Genomic DNA, 17,487 nt, shown 5'->3' with positions numbered 1-17,487 from the left:
AAATGTCACAGTAATAATCCCCAATTTTTCACATTTAATTTTTGTATCTCTACACACAAGTAATGAACCTTTTCACTGATATATGAGCATAGCCCATCTGACTGGACCTTAAGGGTGAAAACAGTGTACGTGGGGAAAAATAAAAACAGCAGCATATGCTTCGCCAGTCACTCCCTCCGATGTTCCTCTGGCTCAATAATCTTAAGGCTTTCCATAGGATGCCTTTGGAAAATGCTCCGAGGTCCACGTCTCGCGAACAGCCCAACGGAGATGGTTCCGTTTAATCAACTTCACTTCCTAATTACCTGATACAGGGTGTAACTTATGGTATATGGCAGAGGCACTAAAAGAAACCTAGCTTGTGAGGCCACTGAGGTATCTGAACATATGGTATGTGAAAAAGGACATTCACCAAGCAGCCAGCCTCATAGTCCTTGGCATACTGAAGGAGCTTCTGCTGTTTGTATGACGTGGCCAACGCTTCTTGGATAACAATTCCCCCTGAAATGCACATGGTACATTTCCTCCACATAACATTTCCATTACTGTGGCAATGACTCGGGCCATTCCGAGAGGTGCCATCAACCTCAAACGCAACACTCTTTGGAAAGAAAATCGTTGATCTGCAGTGGGACTTGGGCTACCATACTGATGCTCTTGAGTCCTTGAGCCCCCTATTCTGAGTTCTCAAAGGCCACTTGTGAAAGCAGTGAGCAGCTTCACCCCACGTATTGTGCAGTCAGGGTGCCAGGCGACTCAAGCCCTTCATAAAAGATTCTTTGTGGGCACGCCTGGCTCTCAATGCTAACAAAGACCACCGTCGGGCCTACGGGCCTCTCCGAGTCTCCCCGGATTCCCGTAGCAGATGGAATGTTGGAAACTGGTCCAAGTCGGTCTTCCGGTGCCACTGGGGTTCTGGGCACCAGAGTGGAGCCGCACCCTCGGTACAGGACAAAAAATAGCTATGTCTTTGAGATTCTTGGAAGAGCTGGTGTGGATGTAGGGAAGTTCTATTTTTCATGGCTTGTAAGCAAAGGTGGAACAGAAGATACGAGACCAAGGGTGGAACACTTCATGTCCCTGAGGATGCTACAGAGCTGCACTCTTGAACATTTTACATTTACATTATAAGCAAACACCCTTTTGAAAGCCACACGTACTTATTTTTTTAGCGGTGGTCAAACCACCTCAGCCAAGTACTACAAACAACTAATTTTACAATCTAACTAGTGACTCCCACTGAATTAAACTGCCTTTTTCCCCCAAAAAAATTCACATCTTGTATTTTAATGCATAAAGCACTTTTGTAATTTAATTAATGTAACATGAACATAGACATAAGAACATCCAGAAGACAATAACTATAGCTACTTAGTGGTACAAGTTCATGAGCAACAGCAAGTGTCAACTCTTTATTATCAAGCCCAAACACATTTTTTTGATCCGCATTAAGTGCCAACAATATTGTTTTACATACAGACCTCTCTTATTTGCTTCCTTAAAAGCCTTAAGACAGCTAATTTTGACAAGGCAAAATTAAATTTGAATACATTAATAAGGTATTACATACACACCCTTAACACCATAATTTGTTTACTTCTTTTCATGATCTCAAGCGGGAAGGCAAAAAAAAAAAAAAAAAATCTCCATCTTTTGTGTTTGGAGTTTTCCCCCTCTTCTGCTCCTTTCTGTTGAGAATTTTGAGCCCTGAAACCAGAGCCCTTCCACAGAAAACATCACACAGCCTTGCAATTCATGGACTGACAAGAGAAACTAATCCTTCTGCAGTTGAAACCTGGTTCACATCACAGCACACTTGTCTAGTGATGCAAGGCTGTATTCCTATTGCAGGGAGAGCACACACTGAGCCTCTCCCAAGTCCTTTCAGAGGGCTGCTTGTCTTCTCACACATTTTGCTGTGCGATATGTTCTTGAATGCTCCATCTCATGAGCGCTGGCTGCCATATATTTCATATTCATTCATGCACTTGATTCTCCCCTTGTTTTCTCAGCCTTGTCCCATACATGTCATTCAGGATCACGGTGCATTTTGGGACAATCAATAATTCAGGGAGGACAGAACCATGAAGGAGTTAGGTTTGTGACCAGATGCTACAAGCCTCGGCACAGACCTGGCATTTGTATCCTTTTCCCATGCATTAACACAAATTGTTTCAGTAAATAGGGTAAATTGGTAAAATAAGTACTCTGCGGATGTCGTTCCAGACAAGAATTCCTGCCAAGCAAATAAATAGTACATAATCATTATTCAATCATATGTTGTCAAAGGTAAATGATAATAAATAATCATAGCTCTGGGTCGTGGGTTTTGAGCTAAAAGCATAATTGCCAGTGTCGCTTCATCTAATTTGAATGTATCTAGGGTGAACAAGCAGCAGGAGCATGACGTGCAATGCTGGTGTCTGCTGGTTCACCCGCACCTTCTGACTGTCAGCTCAGCGTTGGCATCTCTCTCCAGAAGCGGAGCAGCTGAATGGTTAATTACAAAAACATGGGGGGAAAGAAACTGATAGTTTATATAAAGCTGGCTGCTATTCGTTAGTAGTAATGTGAAAAAAAGAGCACGGCTGATGCTGGCGTTCATGGATGAGCGTCTTCTGCTTGTTTTTGGGAGGCGTGAGGTTGGGGAGATGGGGGTTCCGCTTTATATTCCACACAGCCTCCCTGACGGGCCTGGGCTCGCTCTCTTCGTTGTGAGAATAGTGACCTGTGTCCTGCAGTGTCTCGCATTCATTTTATAGCGAGCAGTCAGACATGGGGATGGAATTTTAAAACCCTCGACATTTACGCCATGATTCGGACCACCGGATGGACCCCCGACTGCTGTGCAAAGTTGTGCCCAATGTCAGTCACTCGACCTTGCATTAGCAGTGAACTTTAAGCATACGTAACAGCTTTGAATTTACATGTGCTGTAATTGCCATTGCAAGAACCCAGTATGATTCCACCCTTGAGCCAGTCTGTCAGCATGGACACAGGATATAAGACAGAACTCAGTGTTTTGGATGAGCCCAATGTGCTGGTGATCATGTGCAACCATCTGCACAGGCTACACTCCAAGCAGCACAGGCACATGTAAACACAGCCAAAAGATTCAAATCTGGCAAACACAGACACACACTTCTCCATGCAACCTACACACTACTACTCTGTACAGACACAGCAAACCCACACACAAGCTCACGCACTGCATCCATAATCCACATTTCTAGCAGAGCTGTGCTCCATTTAAACTTTATTATAGACAATCAGATAACATAAAGCTGCGCAGCCAAAGGCAAAATTCACAGACTCACACAAAAGGCAATCGGAAGGTTAGCCAAAAAGGCTGGGCAGGCAATAAGTTCATCACTTGAAAACGATCAAACTACAAAAAGCCTTCAGTGTGTGCAAAGACCATGACAACAACCCTCTGAGAATTCAGCCCAAAGAATGCAAATAAGGAGAGCTTATGCACTGAAGACTCACCTGGTGGATTATTTCAACCACAGGAAGCTGGTCCACATATGTCTGAGCTTCAGGGATCTCCTCGGTGGCTCTTGAGGGTCTGAAGAGATGGACCAAGTCGCATGTCAGATGTGAGTTAAATTGCAAAGGAACCGAGAGGAAAGCACTAATATCCTTCATAGAGCAGGTTCAGAACACAGAGGCACCCCCGTCAAAACACACTGTCGCAAGTGTAAACAGAGATGAGAGATGTGATTCTTGCTTTGCATGCTCTTGGGGTATGTTGCAGCGTACATAAGATAATGAACATTCCCCCCCGCCCCCAAAAAAGGCATCTTTTAAATTGTACTCTTCAAAAAGCGAAATGGTTCTTCTCGTCCCTCCGGTTTCCTTCTTTTGATGGCTAACAAAGAGCGAGGCTAAGGAACACAGACGGATTGGAGTGGAACAGAAGTTGCGAATGGGGAAAGGGAACGGTCCTGGAGGACTAACTGGGTAAAGAGGCCTTGTTCCATTAGCCAGACAAACTTCACACACAAACGAAGCCTTGAGAGACAGAGTGTAATGGCTTCGCACTCCCGGCTCCCTCTGATACACGGCTCTGTGGTTAACGGCGCCAGTAAGGCACGAGCCTGCCAGGTCCTCAAAACACAGAATGAACAAACGTTAAGTTCCCAATTACAGTATGGAAAAAGTACGACCGTTTAGGGTGAAGTTACTGTTTCAATTACGTAATACACAATGAAAATAAGTTAGTTTAAGAGCTCTGGTTTCCTCCCATTGTACAAAGACATGGGTTTTATGTGAACTGGTGACTGCATGTTGCCTGCAGTGTGTGTGTATATGTTTGTGTGAGTGAATGAGTGTCTATGATAGCCTTGTGTCACACTGCCATCACATTCAGAGTGTACCTTGCCTTAAGCTCTATGCTTCCAGAAGAGGCTCTGGACCACAGTGAGCCTGCACTGGAAAAGTGGTTAAGGATAATAGGATGGATGGATAGATGGATGGATGGATGGATTTCAACTCACCTACTTACTCTTGATAAGAGTTCTACCAAAGGGACTTAAACCTCCAGGCGCTTAACTGCCATGTTACCCGCAGCTCAATCGTTTTAAACCAGATCTGGTGTAGTAAAGGTATAAAAATAAAAGGGGTGATTGTGTTTTGGCTGTGCCCACAGAAAACTCTAGAAGATTTCTCCCTATCTGCAGAACTCATGTAATCTTTGCGAAACTGTGAATGTGCCTCATTCCAAACCTACTTCATACTTCAGCAGTTTCTCAAATTAAAATCTGGGCACTCTGCAAAGTAACAAGCCGAAGTGTTTGTCGGACAGAGAACTTTCGGGGGTGGAGGGCAACTAAAAGTAAACAGTTGATAGTGTTTGGTGCCACTTGCCACAGTAATTACCTCAACCAAAAGTCGCTCAGGTGTGAACACAAGCAGCTGGGCAGATTAGCTCTATTTCACATGTTCACCACAAATCTCGTCACCTTCCTAGACCTACCAGACTGCAGCAAGGAGCCACAGCAGAACAAAGAAAATAACCACGTTATAATCACCATCACCAAGCTACTCAACAGGAGAGGCTGAGGGGTGATGGGATGAGGCGACAACAAAAACTCTTATGGGTGACAGATACGTTTAGCACGACAAGCAGGATGTTGACGGCCAAGTGCCCAAACGAACACTGATCGACACACAATGTGGCTGCAACAGGCCTGTTTTATATTTTGTTTGTTCTTGGACAAAGCTTTTCCTGACAATGCATAAGAGCGGCGCTAGCTGAACAAATAGCTCCATGGAGACCAGGCCCCAACTCCTATTAAGCAAACGCCATGTTCTGCTTGTTTGCAAAAGCATTGTGTGGTTACAACTTGGCACACAAAGAACCGTACCTTCTGTAACGGGGCCAGGTGCGTAGTTGTTAAAACCCAGGAAAAAGGAAATGACTTCTAATCGCAAGAGGCCGGGATGCAGGCTGCAGATGACGCGAGTCATGCTCAATTTCAGACAGTTATAAGGCCAGAAATTTCTTAGACTAATATCTGATATTTAAGGAGATCTTAAGAGTCCTCACAGCATACTCGTGTAACAATAGCCAATACTTTTCAACCATTGAGGAACCCTGCCAGGATTACAATACACCACAAAGCGACTCCAACAAGTGTTAATCCTAGAGATACGTCTGATAAGAACAGAGTCCATCTGAGCCTCGTTCACAAGAGGAAAAACACAATTTACTTAATGGAATCCTTGCGACATCTCGAACGCAGACGGGTTTTGGAAAACTGGCAATAAGCTAAAAGTTTACCACACAATGCCGCATAGACTTTACACCGTTGACGTGGTGGAGGGGCACACTGTATACTCGCCTGAAAACTTATTGATGTATCAGTTCTGAAGCTGCGCTCTGTTTAACTGAACGCCACTTTACACTTCAGCTACTTTAATAACATTTATGTTACAGGTAGCGCTGATGCCTCACAGTACCTGGGCTTTCCATTGAGAGGCGGGTTTGAATCTGGTTCAGTCGGCATGCAGTTTGCACATCGCACTCGTGTTTGCTGGGGTCCCTCCCCATGTTAAGGACTTGGGAGAGGCTCAGTGTGTGCTCTTGCTGCAATAGGAACACAGCCTTGCTGTTCATGTTAAACAGTATGAGGAAATACTGTTAAGAGAAGGACAGTTCAGACCATAACCACTGAACATATTACTCCTGTGGAGTCTTTTGACAATAATCTGACCCCAGCAAAAAACTATAATCTCAATTTAAAACTGAGGATATTTTCAGTGATAGATATTGCTGGAAACCAAGCACATGAATTGGGGATGAACCATTACAAAGACAGGCGGCTGTTCTGGCGACACATGAAGGTGGATTTCGGGTAGTTTCACTTCTGGGGGTGTATTTGTGACAAGTGGTTGGACCTCAAATGCCACCTGGAGAGCAAAAGGGGGCATGATCCTGTAGAGGCACCCGTTTGTTTCATTTCATCTTCTAGCCAGGGTGATGGTGCGGCTCAATGACAGAGCCCAACAATGAATTATTCCACCCTTTGAAGAATAAACATAAAATGTGGCTCAGTCTGCTACGATCCCTGAGTGGCGATATGAGTTGAATTGCCAAGCAGACGGCCATATATATTCACCATATGACCTGAATTACGTTCCGTTGCACGTGAGGTCTTCTGTTATTTCAATAAGTGTCTTCACAGCAGTAATTTCAGCCCAAGGGAGCAGAGAGGGAAAACACGTAGACCTCTTTGGACTTCATATTTCAAGTTGATTAAGTTAAGTGATTAAGTAAGTTGGGTGGCATTTTGGAAAAATACAAAAACATTGTATTAATAAATGAAATATACTGAACTTTAAACTCTGATTGCAACAGTTAACCGTGACCACGACGAGGGTTCGATTTAGCCCTGGATGAAACAATGAGAGCAACACAACATTCTCCATCTGAGTCATGGCACACAGTTCAACGTAGGATTCCTGTAAGCTAAATTCATCAGGAGGGGTGCGGATACTCCCCGTGTTTGAGTCAAGTTTCCTCTGAGTGCTCCCATCCCTCCAGAAGTCCCACAAAGGCATGCTGTTGCGATGGAGTTGGTCCTGGTGCGTCAATGACTGGAGGTACCCATACGCAAGTGCTTTGTGATGGACTAGCATACCAGGTGAACGCTGCCTGATACCCGTGCTTCGTGGGATCGGTGCTAGGCCACAGTGACCTTGAGTGTACACGTGGTTACTGTAGATGGATGGATAAGAGTCACAAATCATTTCCTCCTTTCTTTAAATACCTACTTTGTACAAGGACCATGTAGCTGACATAAGAACACAGGGAAACTTATTTGTTCAGCAGGACAGTGGCTTTGGTATGAGACATTCATCAGAATACTGCACATAACTCAGGAGAGGAATAAGAAGTGCCAGGAATTAGTCATTTTTATTGGGCTTATAAAGACTGATGGATAAACGAGGACAGTACGGTCCTCTCAGCTGCGTCCCCACTTGCAGAGTGTCAGCAGTTTCCTCAACATGGAAAAAAGAAAGAAGGAAAAAACCCCTCGGGGTACCGCTTGTGGAATTTTAATCAGAGGCAGTCTGTCTCTGAGGTGGAATTACACCAAGCATCAGTGTTTTCCGCAGGACCGCTAATATCCTTCGTTACGCGCCGAAAACTAATCCCGCAAAAACAACCTGCTCCATCATCCTCCAGCTTTTGTTTGTTTTCCTTTCTGGGCTCTTTCAGTTTTGTACACCGTCTGAATTATTCGCTTCTGCGGTAATGTTGTTCATTAGCGCTCACGCCTCAGGGCCTGAGATGTACAATGACACTAAAAAGTCCATTTGCGGCGCTAATTAGGTGTAACCAAGTCCAATTGTGCGATTTCTATGTTTGATTACTTATTGAGCAGATACCTCTGTTGAAGGTAACTTATAGGGCGTACGGCCTACCCTGCTTCGATCACCCCTGGCGGCTGTTAAAGCAACACACTTTAAGACACAAACTAACAACCGTCTGCTCCTGACCACAAAAATGACGCTGAATTATCCAACACAAAACTGTATTATGGGGTTACTTCACACTATGCAATGCAAATTAGTTCCACTTAGTGCCGAAAGTCTGAATGTACATTTTTTGCTCGTTAAGCTTTAAAGTATACATCATCCCCTCAATTCTGATTGAAAAACACTGACAACTAAACAAAAAAGGTACACAAAGAACAGTTCATACAAACCATGCTATTGCCATCAAGTGGTGAAGCCATGTAACCACGCTTTACTCCTTTCGAAAGTAAAGTAACACAGTCATGTGAGCTCCTCTGTGTCCCCAGGATCATTGTGACATCCATTGCTTGACAGTGACAATATATATCATAAATGCACATGATGTACACAATGATATTTTACAATGAAAACGAGGTAGGACACTTGCCTTGAGTCAAGGTGGTATAGTTTTCATGGAAAGGGATGGAACAGAAGTGGTTTACCATTGCCTTCTGAGAAGGTATTTGGAACGTGAGTGAAAACTCACACGAACACACAGTGTATGAACATGTAAATTTCACAAACCCAGTCAGACTTGAATCTACTTCCAAAACAACATCTAAATGAAGCTGGCATGGTGAGAACACTGTCTTATCAGCTATGGTGTGTGTGTGTGTGTGTGTGTGTATACATACACGAACATGCAGAGATGGTTAAACTATTTTGTCACACAAACACAATATATCACAAACAACCATGGCTGTAATTACAATTTGAGCTGCTGGCACCGAACAAAGGCACCAAATTATATAACCTGCACAGCAAAATTAAAAAGGTAAGAAGAAACTCCTTAATTGAACGGACGGTACGTGTTGAGTATGAACCTTTTTTTTTGTGGAAACTATCACAGTACTAATACACAAAGCACTTAATTAATGCAGATCTTGCATCTTCAGCCTCGAATGTGGAGCAAACACTTGTTTGTTTCTCCACGAGGGGTAATTAACAATTAATGAATTTGCTATTACTAATTCATTGCCCTCTGCAATATTACAGATAACAGTTTCGTTTTACACAGTCAGTTCCATTAACTATCTGAAGTATCCTTACACATATATACCATAACTGTATCACTTCGATCGATTATAAGATCAAAACCCCAAAAAGAGTTATCAGCCGTCATCCAGTTCTTTTCCCATAATGCCTGATGCTGACTTCAGAATACAACATGAACAGAGTGCACTTATAACCTCAGTGTATTCCATTATAGTAGCAACTGTGATGCTGTAGGGCTACAATATATCCCACAATTCTCTGGTGCTTGACCACTTAATTATGCATGTTCATATCTGTGCAAGTTCCTTTTTATAAAGAGTCTTTTACCAATATTACTAGAGACAGGCATACAGCGAACTTCAAACCTCAAAAGGTCAAGTGGCCCATTTGTGTATTTCTTCACAATAAAATGCACAGAGAAATCAGTTGTTAGAATAAATATTCCAGTTTGAAAAGCACTACATATTCCCTAAACATCTCCGCTACTGATATGAGTGCATTCAGACACTTTAACTGGCATCTGAGGAAAAGTACCATTTTAATTCAAAGTAAATGGCACTGTATGCAAACAGAAAACAGAAAAGGTCAGACGCAACTTACTCGTGGTCCTCGTACACAATGGGAGTGGTCAGGTTGACCGTCTCCTTGGTTATCTCCACCTTGCGCACGCTGCCAAAGAAGTCGGTGATGAGGACGCTGCCGGGGTCCCGCTGGAAAAGGTCGGTTCGGTGTCCGGGGGTTGATGCGCACTGGCTCTTTGGACATACCTTGAACTGAGAGACAGAGCCCCTGGTCAGTGCGACAAAAAGCCACAGGTCCCAGTGTGACTGACAGTTAATGACCAGTTACAGCAGCTGTGCAAACCATGACGGCAGGTACAGGAAAAATAATGGAATTCACAAGCGGCAGAGTTCAAAGAGGTTTTTTTAATTTTATATTTTAAATGTCACCAGTTTTTTAGCGATATAGAAATAAACCATTATCCTATTACTTAGCAGATACTGTGTTTCTCAAAAGCATTTGAAAGTTTTAGCAATGTTACTGGAGCCAGAAAGACTTAGTAGCTTTGCAGGTTTCAAAATCATTTCTGCTCAACTACCTACTGCCTTGGAACACCAGGTGGTGCAGTGGTTAGAGCATCCCCTTGCAGGCTGAAGGTTCCGATAGATAGATAGATAGATAGATAGATAGATATATATACATACACACACACACACACACACACACACACACACAAGCTCAAATCCCACTCTACCTGTATTGATCTTGATTAAGGTACTTATTCTGAATTACTACAGCAAGAGCAGCCTGCTGTATAAATGTACTCATTATGAAGTTCTTTATATGACATTTTAAGTTGCTTTGGACAAAGGTATAGGGTAAATAAAGGTTAATGATGATACTAATAAACATCGTGTCCATTTACATATATTCTAAAACGGTAGTTTATACTTTATGAACACCACAAATGCTAGACATATTTAAATGTGAAAAGACATTACAAGAATTATAAATTCATGACCTTTAAAAACTCACGCAGACAGCTAAGTTGATTAAAAGCTTTAAGAGTAAGAGAATTTTTAGCATTTCAAAATCCATTTATAATCTTTGTTCTCCAACCAAAGCACCTATAATTCAAAATAGGTCTGACTTTTATGGTGATGAAATGAATTGTTCATTCACACTGCCCTAGAGATTTGAAAGCACAGCAAACCGACTAAAGCTTCTAAACTGTACGGAAAAAAAAAAAAACGTATGAGCAAAAACCATTCATCCAGCCATTTCCTGTCATTTTCCACCAATTCTTATCCAATTACAATCAAGGTGTCTATAAAAATACAATTACATGGTGGGGGGGGGGAATTAACATATCTTTTGTTATACACTAACGTTGTTCTCATGGCTTGGTCTGTTATGTCAACTCTCTTAGAATACAAACGAAACGTTGCCAAAGGAACCAAGACATGGCGCTACCGTGTTTTTAAAGGACAGGATTAAACTTCCCTCCAACAGATCTTTCTTTAGAAAGAAAAATCATCTCACAGAGCTCCACAGTACCTTGGAGTTTTTCCCCTCTGTAACAGTGTTACCAGAACCTGAGGGAGCACGGGAATGCACCATTCTCTAGTGTATACCTCTACACACCAAGAAGGTAAATCTACACTACTGCTGCAGGCAGTCTAGTGGTTAAGCAGTTTTTCTTTTTTTTTTTTTTTCTGCATGTTTAAAAAAAAAAAAAAAAAGTACCCCAGATGATTGTAAGAATATTTACATATAAAACAAGGGCAAAAGGTTACAGTATTTCTCACAGCGCCTGGGTGGTGCAAGAGGACATGGGTTCGATCCCCACTCAGTCAGTGTGGAGTAGGCATGTTCTCCCTGTGTCTGCGTGGGTTTCCTCCCATAGTTCAAAAGATAATGCTGTTGCGGTTTGCCCATAGTGTGTTCGTGACAGAGAGGGTGTGTTCCACTGATGTATGGATGAGTGACCCATTGTAAGTTGTCTATCTAGCAGTGTCAAGTCACCTTGGTGGATAAGGTGTGTGGGCTGATAATGCTACATACAGTTCATTGGAAGTCGCTTTGGAGAAAAGCGTCTGCTAAATAAATAAATGCAATGTAATGTATTTCAAAGGTAAGATCATGTTCTACTGTCAGAGGCACACAACCCAAGGAGGGGTCATTGCAGAATTTGTCAGGACAAACACTGGACACTTTGGCCATCAGAACAACCAAATACATTTCCTTTCCAAGTATGTAAGAGTAACCACAAGCGGAGCTGTGGCATAGCATGTAGCGTTGCCTTTCCGCAACACCTGGGTGTACCCAGAGGACCTGCATTTGGTCCTTGATCAGTCTGTGGGGAATTTTTTCTCCCTGTGCCTCCATGGGTTCCCTCCAGGTGCTCTGGACATGTTCAGGTGGATTGGTGACTCTAAAAATCAGCCAGAGTGTGTGCATGTGAGTGACAAAGAAAAAGTGTGTAGATGAGTAACTCATTGTAAGCAGTGTATCTAGCAGTATAAGACACCTTGGGTGAATATGGTGTGGGCTGATACTAATATTTAGTGTTTATTGTAAGTTGCTTTGGAGAAAACTCTCCCCGAAATGAATAAATGTAATGAGCAAGAATTCTATATCTTTAACAAAAAAAGACTAAGTTGTATTTTAAGAAGAAAACAGAGCACGACAACTCAAGGACACAGATTTGTAAACTGAAATGTACAGGTTTACAGTTTCAGGAGAGAGCTTGCTGTAGCATTACTGAGCAAGAATCTTTGCCATAATTACTCCAGTAAAAACAGCCGTGGCAGTGGTCAGTTAGAAAAAACAACAAAGAACAAAAACATATATCCTTAAAGCGGTAACAATCTTTTACATACTTCAAGCTGAAGCTATGAATCTCATACTCGGGTCATGTTCCGTCCCAACCATTCTCCTGGCCTAAGCCAGCAGGGTGGGGCTCAGATGATCGAGAAAAAGCTCAGCCCGTGTCACTGGCCCTGGAACGAATGAATTAAAATAATGGGTGGAATAACGACAAAGCCTACAGCTCAAGGCCTCTGCCTATAGCTCTTGTCAAAGGGTACGTGCCAAGGGGGAAGGATTACTATTCTTTTTTAAAGCATGCTTTGAAAAGCCACTCCTGTCTTTCAGTTGGCTGCCAGGACATCTGGGAACCAGTCCTGTTACAGGTGGGCCGGAACACTCTTGCTGGAGGGGAGCTGGGTGGGGGCGGTATCTTGCTCTCTTGGAAGATGAAATCTGCCCGTTCTCAGAGGAATTCTCCCAAAGGCTTACAGCATCTCATATCTGCACTCTCATGAATCACAAACAGACCGAGCCATCTCTTTGTTCCAGCACGGGTGATCCAATCCTAGGAGAATATTGGAATCGTCTCCACCTCTGCCTGCGCGCACTGTGCATCACAGAGAAAAACTGACGCTTCTGCTTCCTTTGTCTTCCTTTCATTAACCACAACTAGATATCAAAACGACAATAAAGCGGCACTTTGCTCTTATCCTATTATTGATCTGAGACACTCTGGAGCCATACTAAATCATCTACCTCTGTTGGCCCAAATCAACCCCAAAAAAAACTGTTGAATCTGTCCAACAGTCAACCTTGTGGTTTCTCTTCTAGGACAACAAATAGATGAGCACTTCCTCCTGGCCTGTGTAACAAACTCAAAATCACACACACAAGTCAATAAGAAAAGACCAGTACTTTACATATTCGTGTAGAACAAGTCCCCCACAGCTTGCACACACTGAATACTCCCAGTTTTCACAGCACCATTATGAATGTGATGCACAGCAAATACAAGAAGAATCTCAAATGAAGAAGAAAATACAGAAGTGAAGTGGTGAGCCGGACAGGAGAGAGCTATTGATTCAGTAAAACAGAGCTCAGGGGGATCAATAGCACCGAAGATTATAGTAGGTGTTTAGTGCCAGGTCAGACTTCAGAGGCGATCGAGATCAGACATGGGGTTTAATGCACATTCCCCTCTCTGCACACAGGGTCTCCAAGTAGATCTGCCCCATAGAGGATACAGAATTTTCATATTGTTCTAAGTTGAGATTGATTTTCTAAAAATACTTAAAAAGCAGAACTGCAAGGTGAATAACCATGCCAATGTGGCATCTACACTTTCTGAATTATTTTTAACTGTAGATAAAGAATTACATGCCAGTTCTGTTTGATCCATTATGTGTTATCATTAACAAAGAAGATAGGTAATACAGTACTTATTTACAGTTCTTTGCTTTCATCACTTAAGAGAACATTCAAGTAAGATCGGGTGCTTAATTAAAAAAACAGAAAAATTGACACACACTTTGGTAATATATGTACATCAACCTTAAAACTCAAATTAATGCACATAATGAGTATCCAACTGCTTTCATGTGCAACTCTAAAACCCATGTTGAACAAGGAAACTTTCCACAACCATCCTCCTCAGAAATATGCAACCTTACATTGATCTTACCCAAGCAGGAAAATTCATTACCAACACAATTATAAACACCTTTACATGCTCCTCAGACCTTGACCAGCTATAATGAACACAATCAATTTTAAAGAAAAAAACCTAATCAATAAGACAACTGGCAGGACACCCGAATGTGGCAGAAGGTCGTATAAGTGCCATAACCCTGCAGTCACAGGACCAGTCTTTGAATGCCTGCTCATGCTGTAGTCCCTTTCAATAAGGTACTTATCCTGCACTGATCCAGTACCAAAAAAATACTCAGCTGTATAAATGGGTAAGTAGCTGCAAGAAGCTTTGTATAAAAAACCTCACATTGCAAGTTTAATTGTACAAAGGTGTCAGCTAAATGAATTAATGTAGATGAAAGTTCAACAATGACTGTGGAAAAATGAACCATTTTAAATACTAACAGCAACAATATTATTGATTTTTCAATCATGTGTGTAGGGCACAGGAACTCACCAGGTCGTTCATGGTGGTCTGACTGGCTGGATGGATGTCCTCCAGGAACTCCAACAGGTAGAAGGTGTAGCGGTCCATCAAGTGGACTCCGATTGCCAGGTCAGGCTGGTGCTGAAGACCAGAGGAGTCATTCAAAGAGGCTACTATACACTGGAATATTGAAACTACACTTTGGAAGTCATATTCATTCATGGCAGAGCTCAACAAAAGAATACTACATGCTCACACTGCACTATAATTCTGATTTTTAAAAAAAAAAAAAAAAAAAAAAAAAAATGAATAGCATGGCTGCTGCTGGGAGGTTTACCAATGATGAACACTAGGGGGCGACACAAATCAGAACTTACCGACAGTGAGTCCTCCCCCACCTGGCTGCTGGCCAGGGCCATCAGGTTGGGCGAGTAGAATCTCTCATACATGGAAGCACCTTGGCAGGTGTCAATGATGAAAAGCAGTTCGTTGTATCTGCAGAGAGGCAGCACCCCATCAGTCCTCACAGAACTGTCACCCCCCTCCTCTGGCAAGAGGTTGCCACGGCGACTGAGAAAATCTTTTTCTCTCCATTCTCTAAGGGAGCTTCTGGCAATTGTTTTTCTTTACACCACTAAAATCAGAAACTGCCTTCATGAGCTACTGCAAAAAAAAAAAAAAAAAAGGGAGCGAGACTAAAGACTGATATTAAAATAATCAGGCAATAGATGGCCTCACCGCAAGCCATGAAGGGTTACGGGGCGACAGTCTGTCTATAAAGGTAAACCAACAATTACTGCATCAGCAGTCAGCTGCCATCCAGTCACACTGGCATCAACCACCAGCGGGCAGAAATACATCACTGAACAAGCACCTTCATAACAGGGACGGAGGGCTATTCCAGCACTCGACAAACCCCATCACTAATTACGCACCATGGGACAGTGAACATGTTATAAGCCAATTTAAAAAGACACAATTAGGTAGTGAGGAGGCCTTTAGCCTGATTTAATTGGACAACTCTCTCCCAGGAGTTTGTGTTTACCCCAATAAAGACGTAACAGACACTCCCAAGCCAGTGAACGCAAATTAATTCACAACACCCTCAGGTGTTTGCCTTCCTGCCAAAGCATAGCTCCATTGTGTCCCATCAAATGTAATGAGAATGTGACATTTTACAAAGACTACTTTTAATTTTTTTGCTCTGATTTAGTAAGATTACCTCCTAATATAATTGTACCTGCTGGGCTGAATGCTCACTTCTCTGATGCATTTTAAATTTACTGGGCCGTGAAGTTCACCAGAATAATTTTCTTTCATTTGTTAATGATGGGAATTGCAAAATAGTCTTTACTGCATGGCAACAATTGAAGACCACCAGGAACAAAGGAGAAGAGCGAAGGATGTGACTGTATGCACAGTGTTTCTCATGGATGCCAACTCTCCTGAGTATGTCTATATGGGCAGGTGGTAAAAATTACAGCATAATGGATTTAGATTTGGCATCACCTGTATGTTTGCACAGATTCTCTGGCTACCGTCATTTCTCTTTACAATCCAAAAAACATGCAATCCTGGCTTACTGGTGCATCCAAACAGAGTAAGAGTGACTCTGTGTATGTGTGTGCATACCCAGTGAAGGACTGGAACAGGCTCCAGGCCACCAAATCCCTTGGACGGTAAATTGGTTTAGTAAATAAATGCAGAAGATAATGTCAACGAGCTGCCATTCCAAGTTGGGGGTTAAAAGGAGTACTTAATATGAACGTCAGAGTGCAGCATGTTCACATCTGCAACACAGTAAGGACATCAAGATTACAAGGACAACAAAAGAAACACCCACAGATGGCACTGGCTACTGGCACCTCACACCAACAGCAACGCCAGGTCCCTTTGCTCAACAAGGCCACCAATACCAATATGTTACCTTGATACAGATGCACTGCAAACAACCAAAAATTGCCTGCATGCATGCTGAAACTGGATGAATCAGAAAATAAGGGAATTCTGTACCGCAACTTAAACAAAAACTGACATATGAAACTACATATATATGGGGGGGCGTGGTAGCACAGCAGGTTTGACCAGGTCCTGCTCTCTGGTGGGTCTGGGGTTCAAGTTCATGTTTTATTGTCATAAATAAAAGTACTGTGTACAAGTACCATGAAATTCTTAAGTGCTTCTTCACAGACTATGAACAAAAAACAATAGATGGTACTGCACAAAAAGAAAACAATAAATAATGTCAATAACAATAAATAACTAACAAATAACAATAGACAGCCAGAGTACTTAAAACTGTGAATACTTAAAGTGACAATGCAAGTAATGTGCCGATGTGCTTGGAGGGAACAGTCCAACTCTAGTTGCAAAAGGTGACACACTGGTGAGTGTTGTATGCTCTTACAGCAGTGGAGTAAAAGCTAGGGGTTCGAGTCCCACTTGAGGTGCCTTGCGACGGACTGGCATCCCATCCTGAGTGTCCCCTCCCCCTCCAGCCTTGCATCCTGTGTTGCCGGGTTAAGCTACGGTTTCAGACAGCGTGTGTGATTATATATATGGAATTTATCACAAATCCTCAATGTGGAGAAAATAAATAAATAGGATTGGTCTTTAACTGCTGAGTGCCCAGAGGATATGTCATCAAATTGACATCAGAGGCGTCACAGTTACTACACGTCACAAGAACACCTCAGCACTGTCTTCCGATGTCAGTTTAACTGGTCTAACTGGAAAGAGAGGGGAAAGCGGAGACAACAGAGCCCCAATCCCATATTCAACTTGCCTTCTTTTCTGCCACATTTGCTCGAAAGCATCCGCCAGCTCCACATTGCTGATTTCTTCAGAATCCTGGAACTTCAGAAAACCATTTCCTCCATGACCTGCAATACAGCATTTATATGCAGACAAAGATAGAGAGACAGGAGAGGAAATTAATACACACAAAAAGAAACCATCCTGAACAAAATGTACAGTTGCCACACGGAAAACTTCCATTGCACATATACACACACACAAACTGAAATTCTACACAAATC

The 17,487-nt window shown here is 42.5% G+C and overlaps 1 protein-coding gene across 2 annotated transcripts in view; it reads right to left on the bottom strand.

Moving 5' to 3' along the window:
- pigk (phosphatidylinositol glycan anchor biosynthesis, class K) overlaps positions 1–17,487 on the bottom strand; it is a 30,489-nt gene that overhangs the window by 8,002 nt on the left and 5,000 nt on the right. Inside the window, exons 6-10 of one of the 2 annotated variants that reach the window (XM_018734641.2) lie at positions 17,235–17,331; positions 14,827–14,944; positions 14,480–14,590; positions 9,622–9,794; positions 3,490–3,568 (exon numbers count right to left, since the gene is read on the bottom strand). In XM_018734641.2, the coding sequence (XP_018590157.1) occupies positions 3,490–3,568; positions 9,622–9,794; positions 14,480–14,590; positions 14,827–14,944; positions 17,235–17,331 (578 nt within the window). The remainder of the gene's footprint in view (positions 1–3,489; positions 3,569–9,621; positions 9,795–14,479; positions 14,591–14,826; positions 14,945–17,234; positions 17,332–17,487) is intronic. The other variant, XM_018734640.2, reaches the window with a different exon arrangement.

This window comes from Scleropages formosus, chromosome 3 (assembly GCF_900964775.1).
Source record: "Scleropages formosus chromosome 3, fSclFor1.1, whole genome shotgun sequence".
Lineage (NCBI taxonomy): Eukaryota > Metazoa > Chordata > Actinopteri > Osteoglossiformes > Osteoglossidae > Scleropages > Scleropages formosus.
Note: the sequence above shows the minus strand (reverse complement) of the source record. Positions and strands in the feature narration are given on the sequence as shown.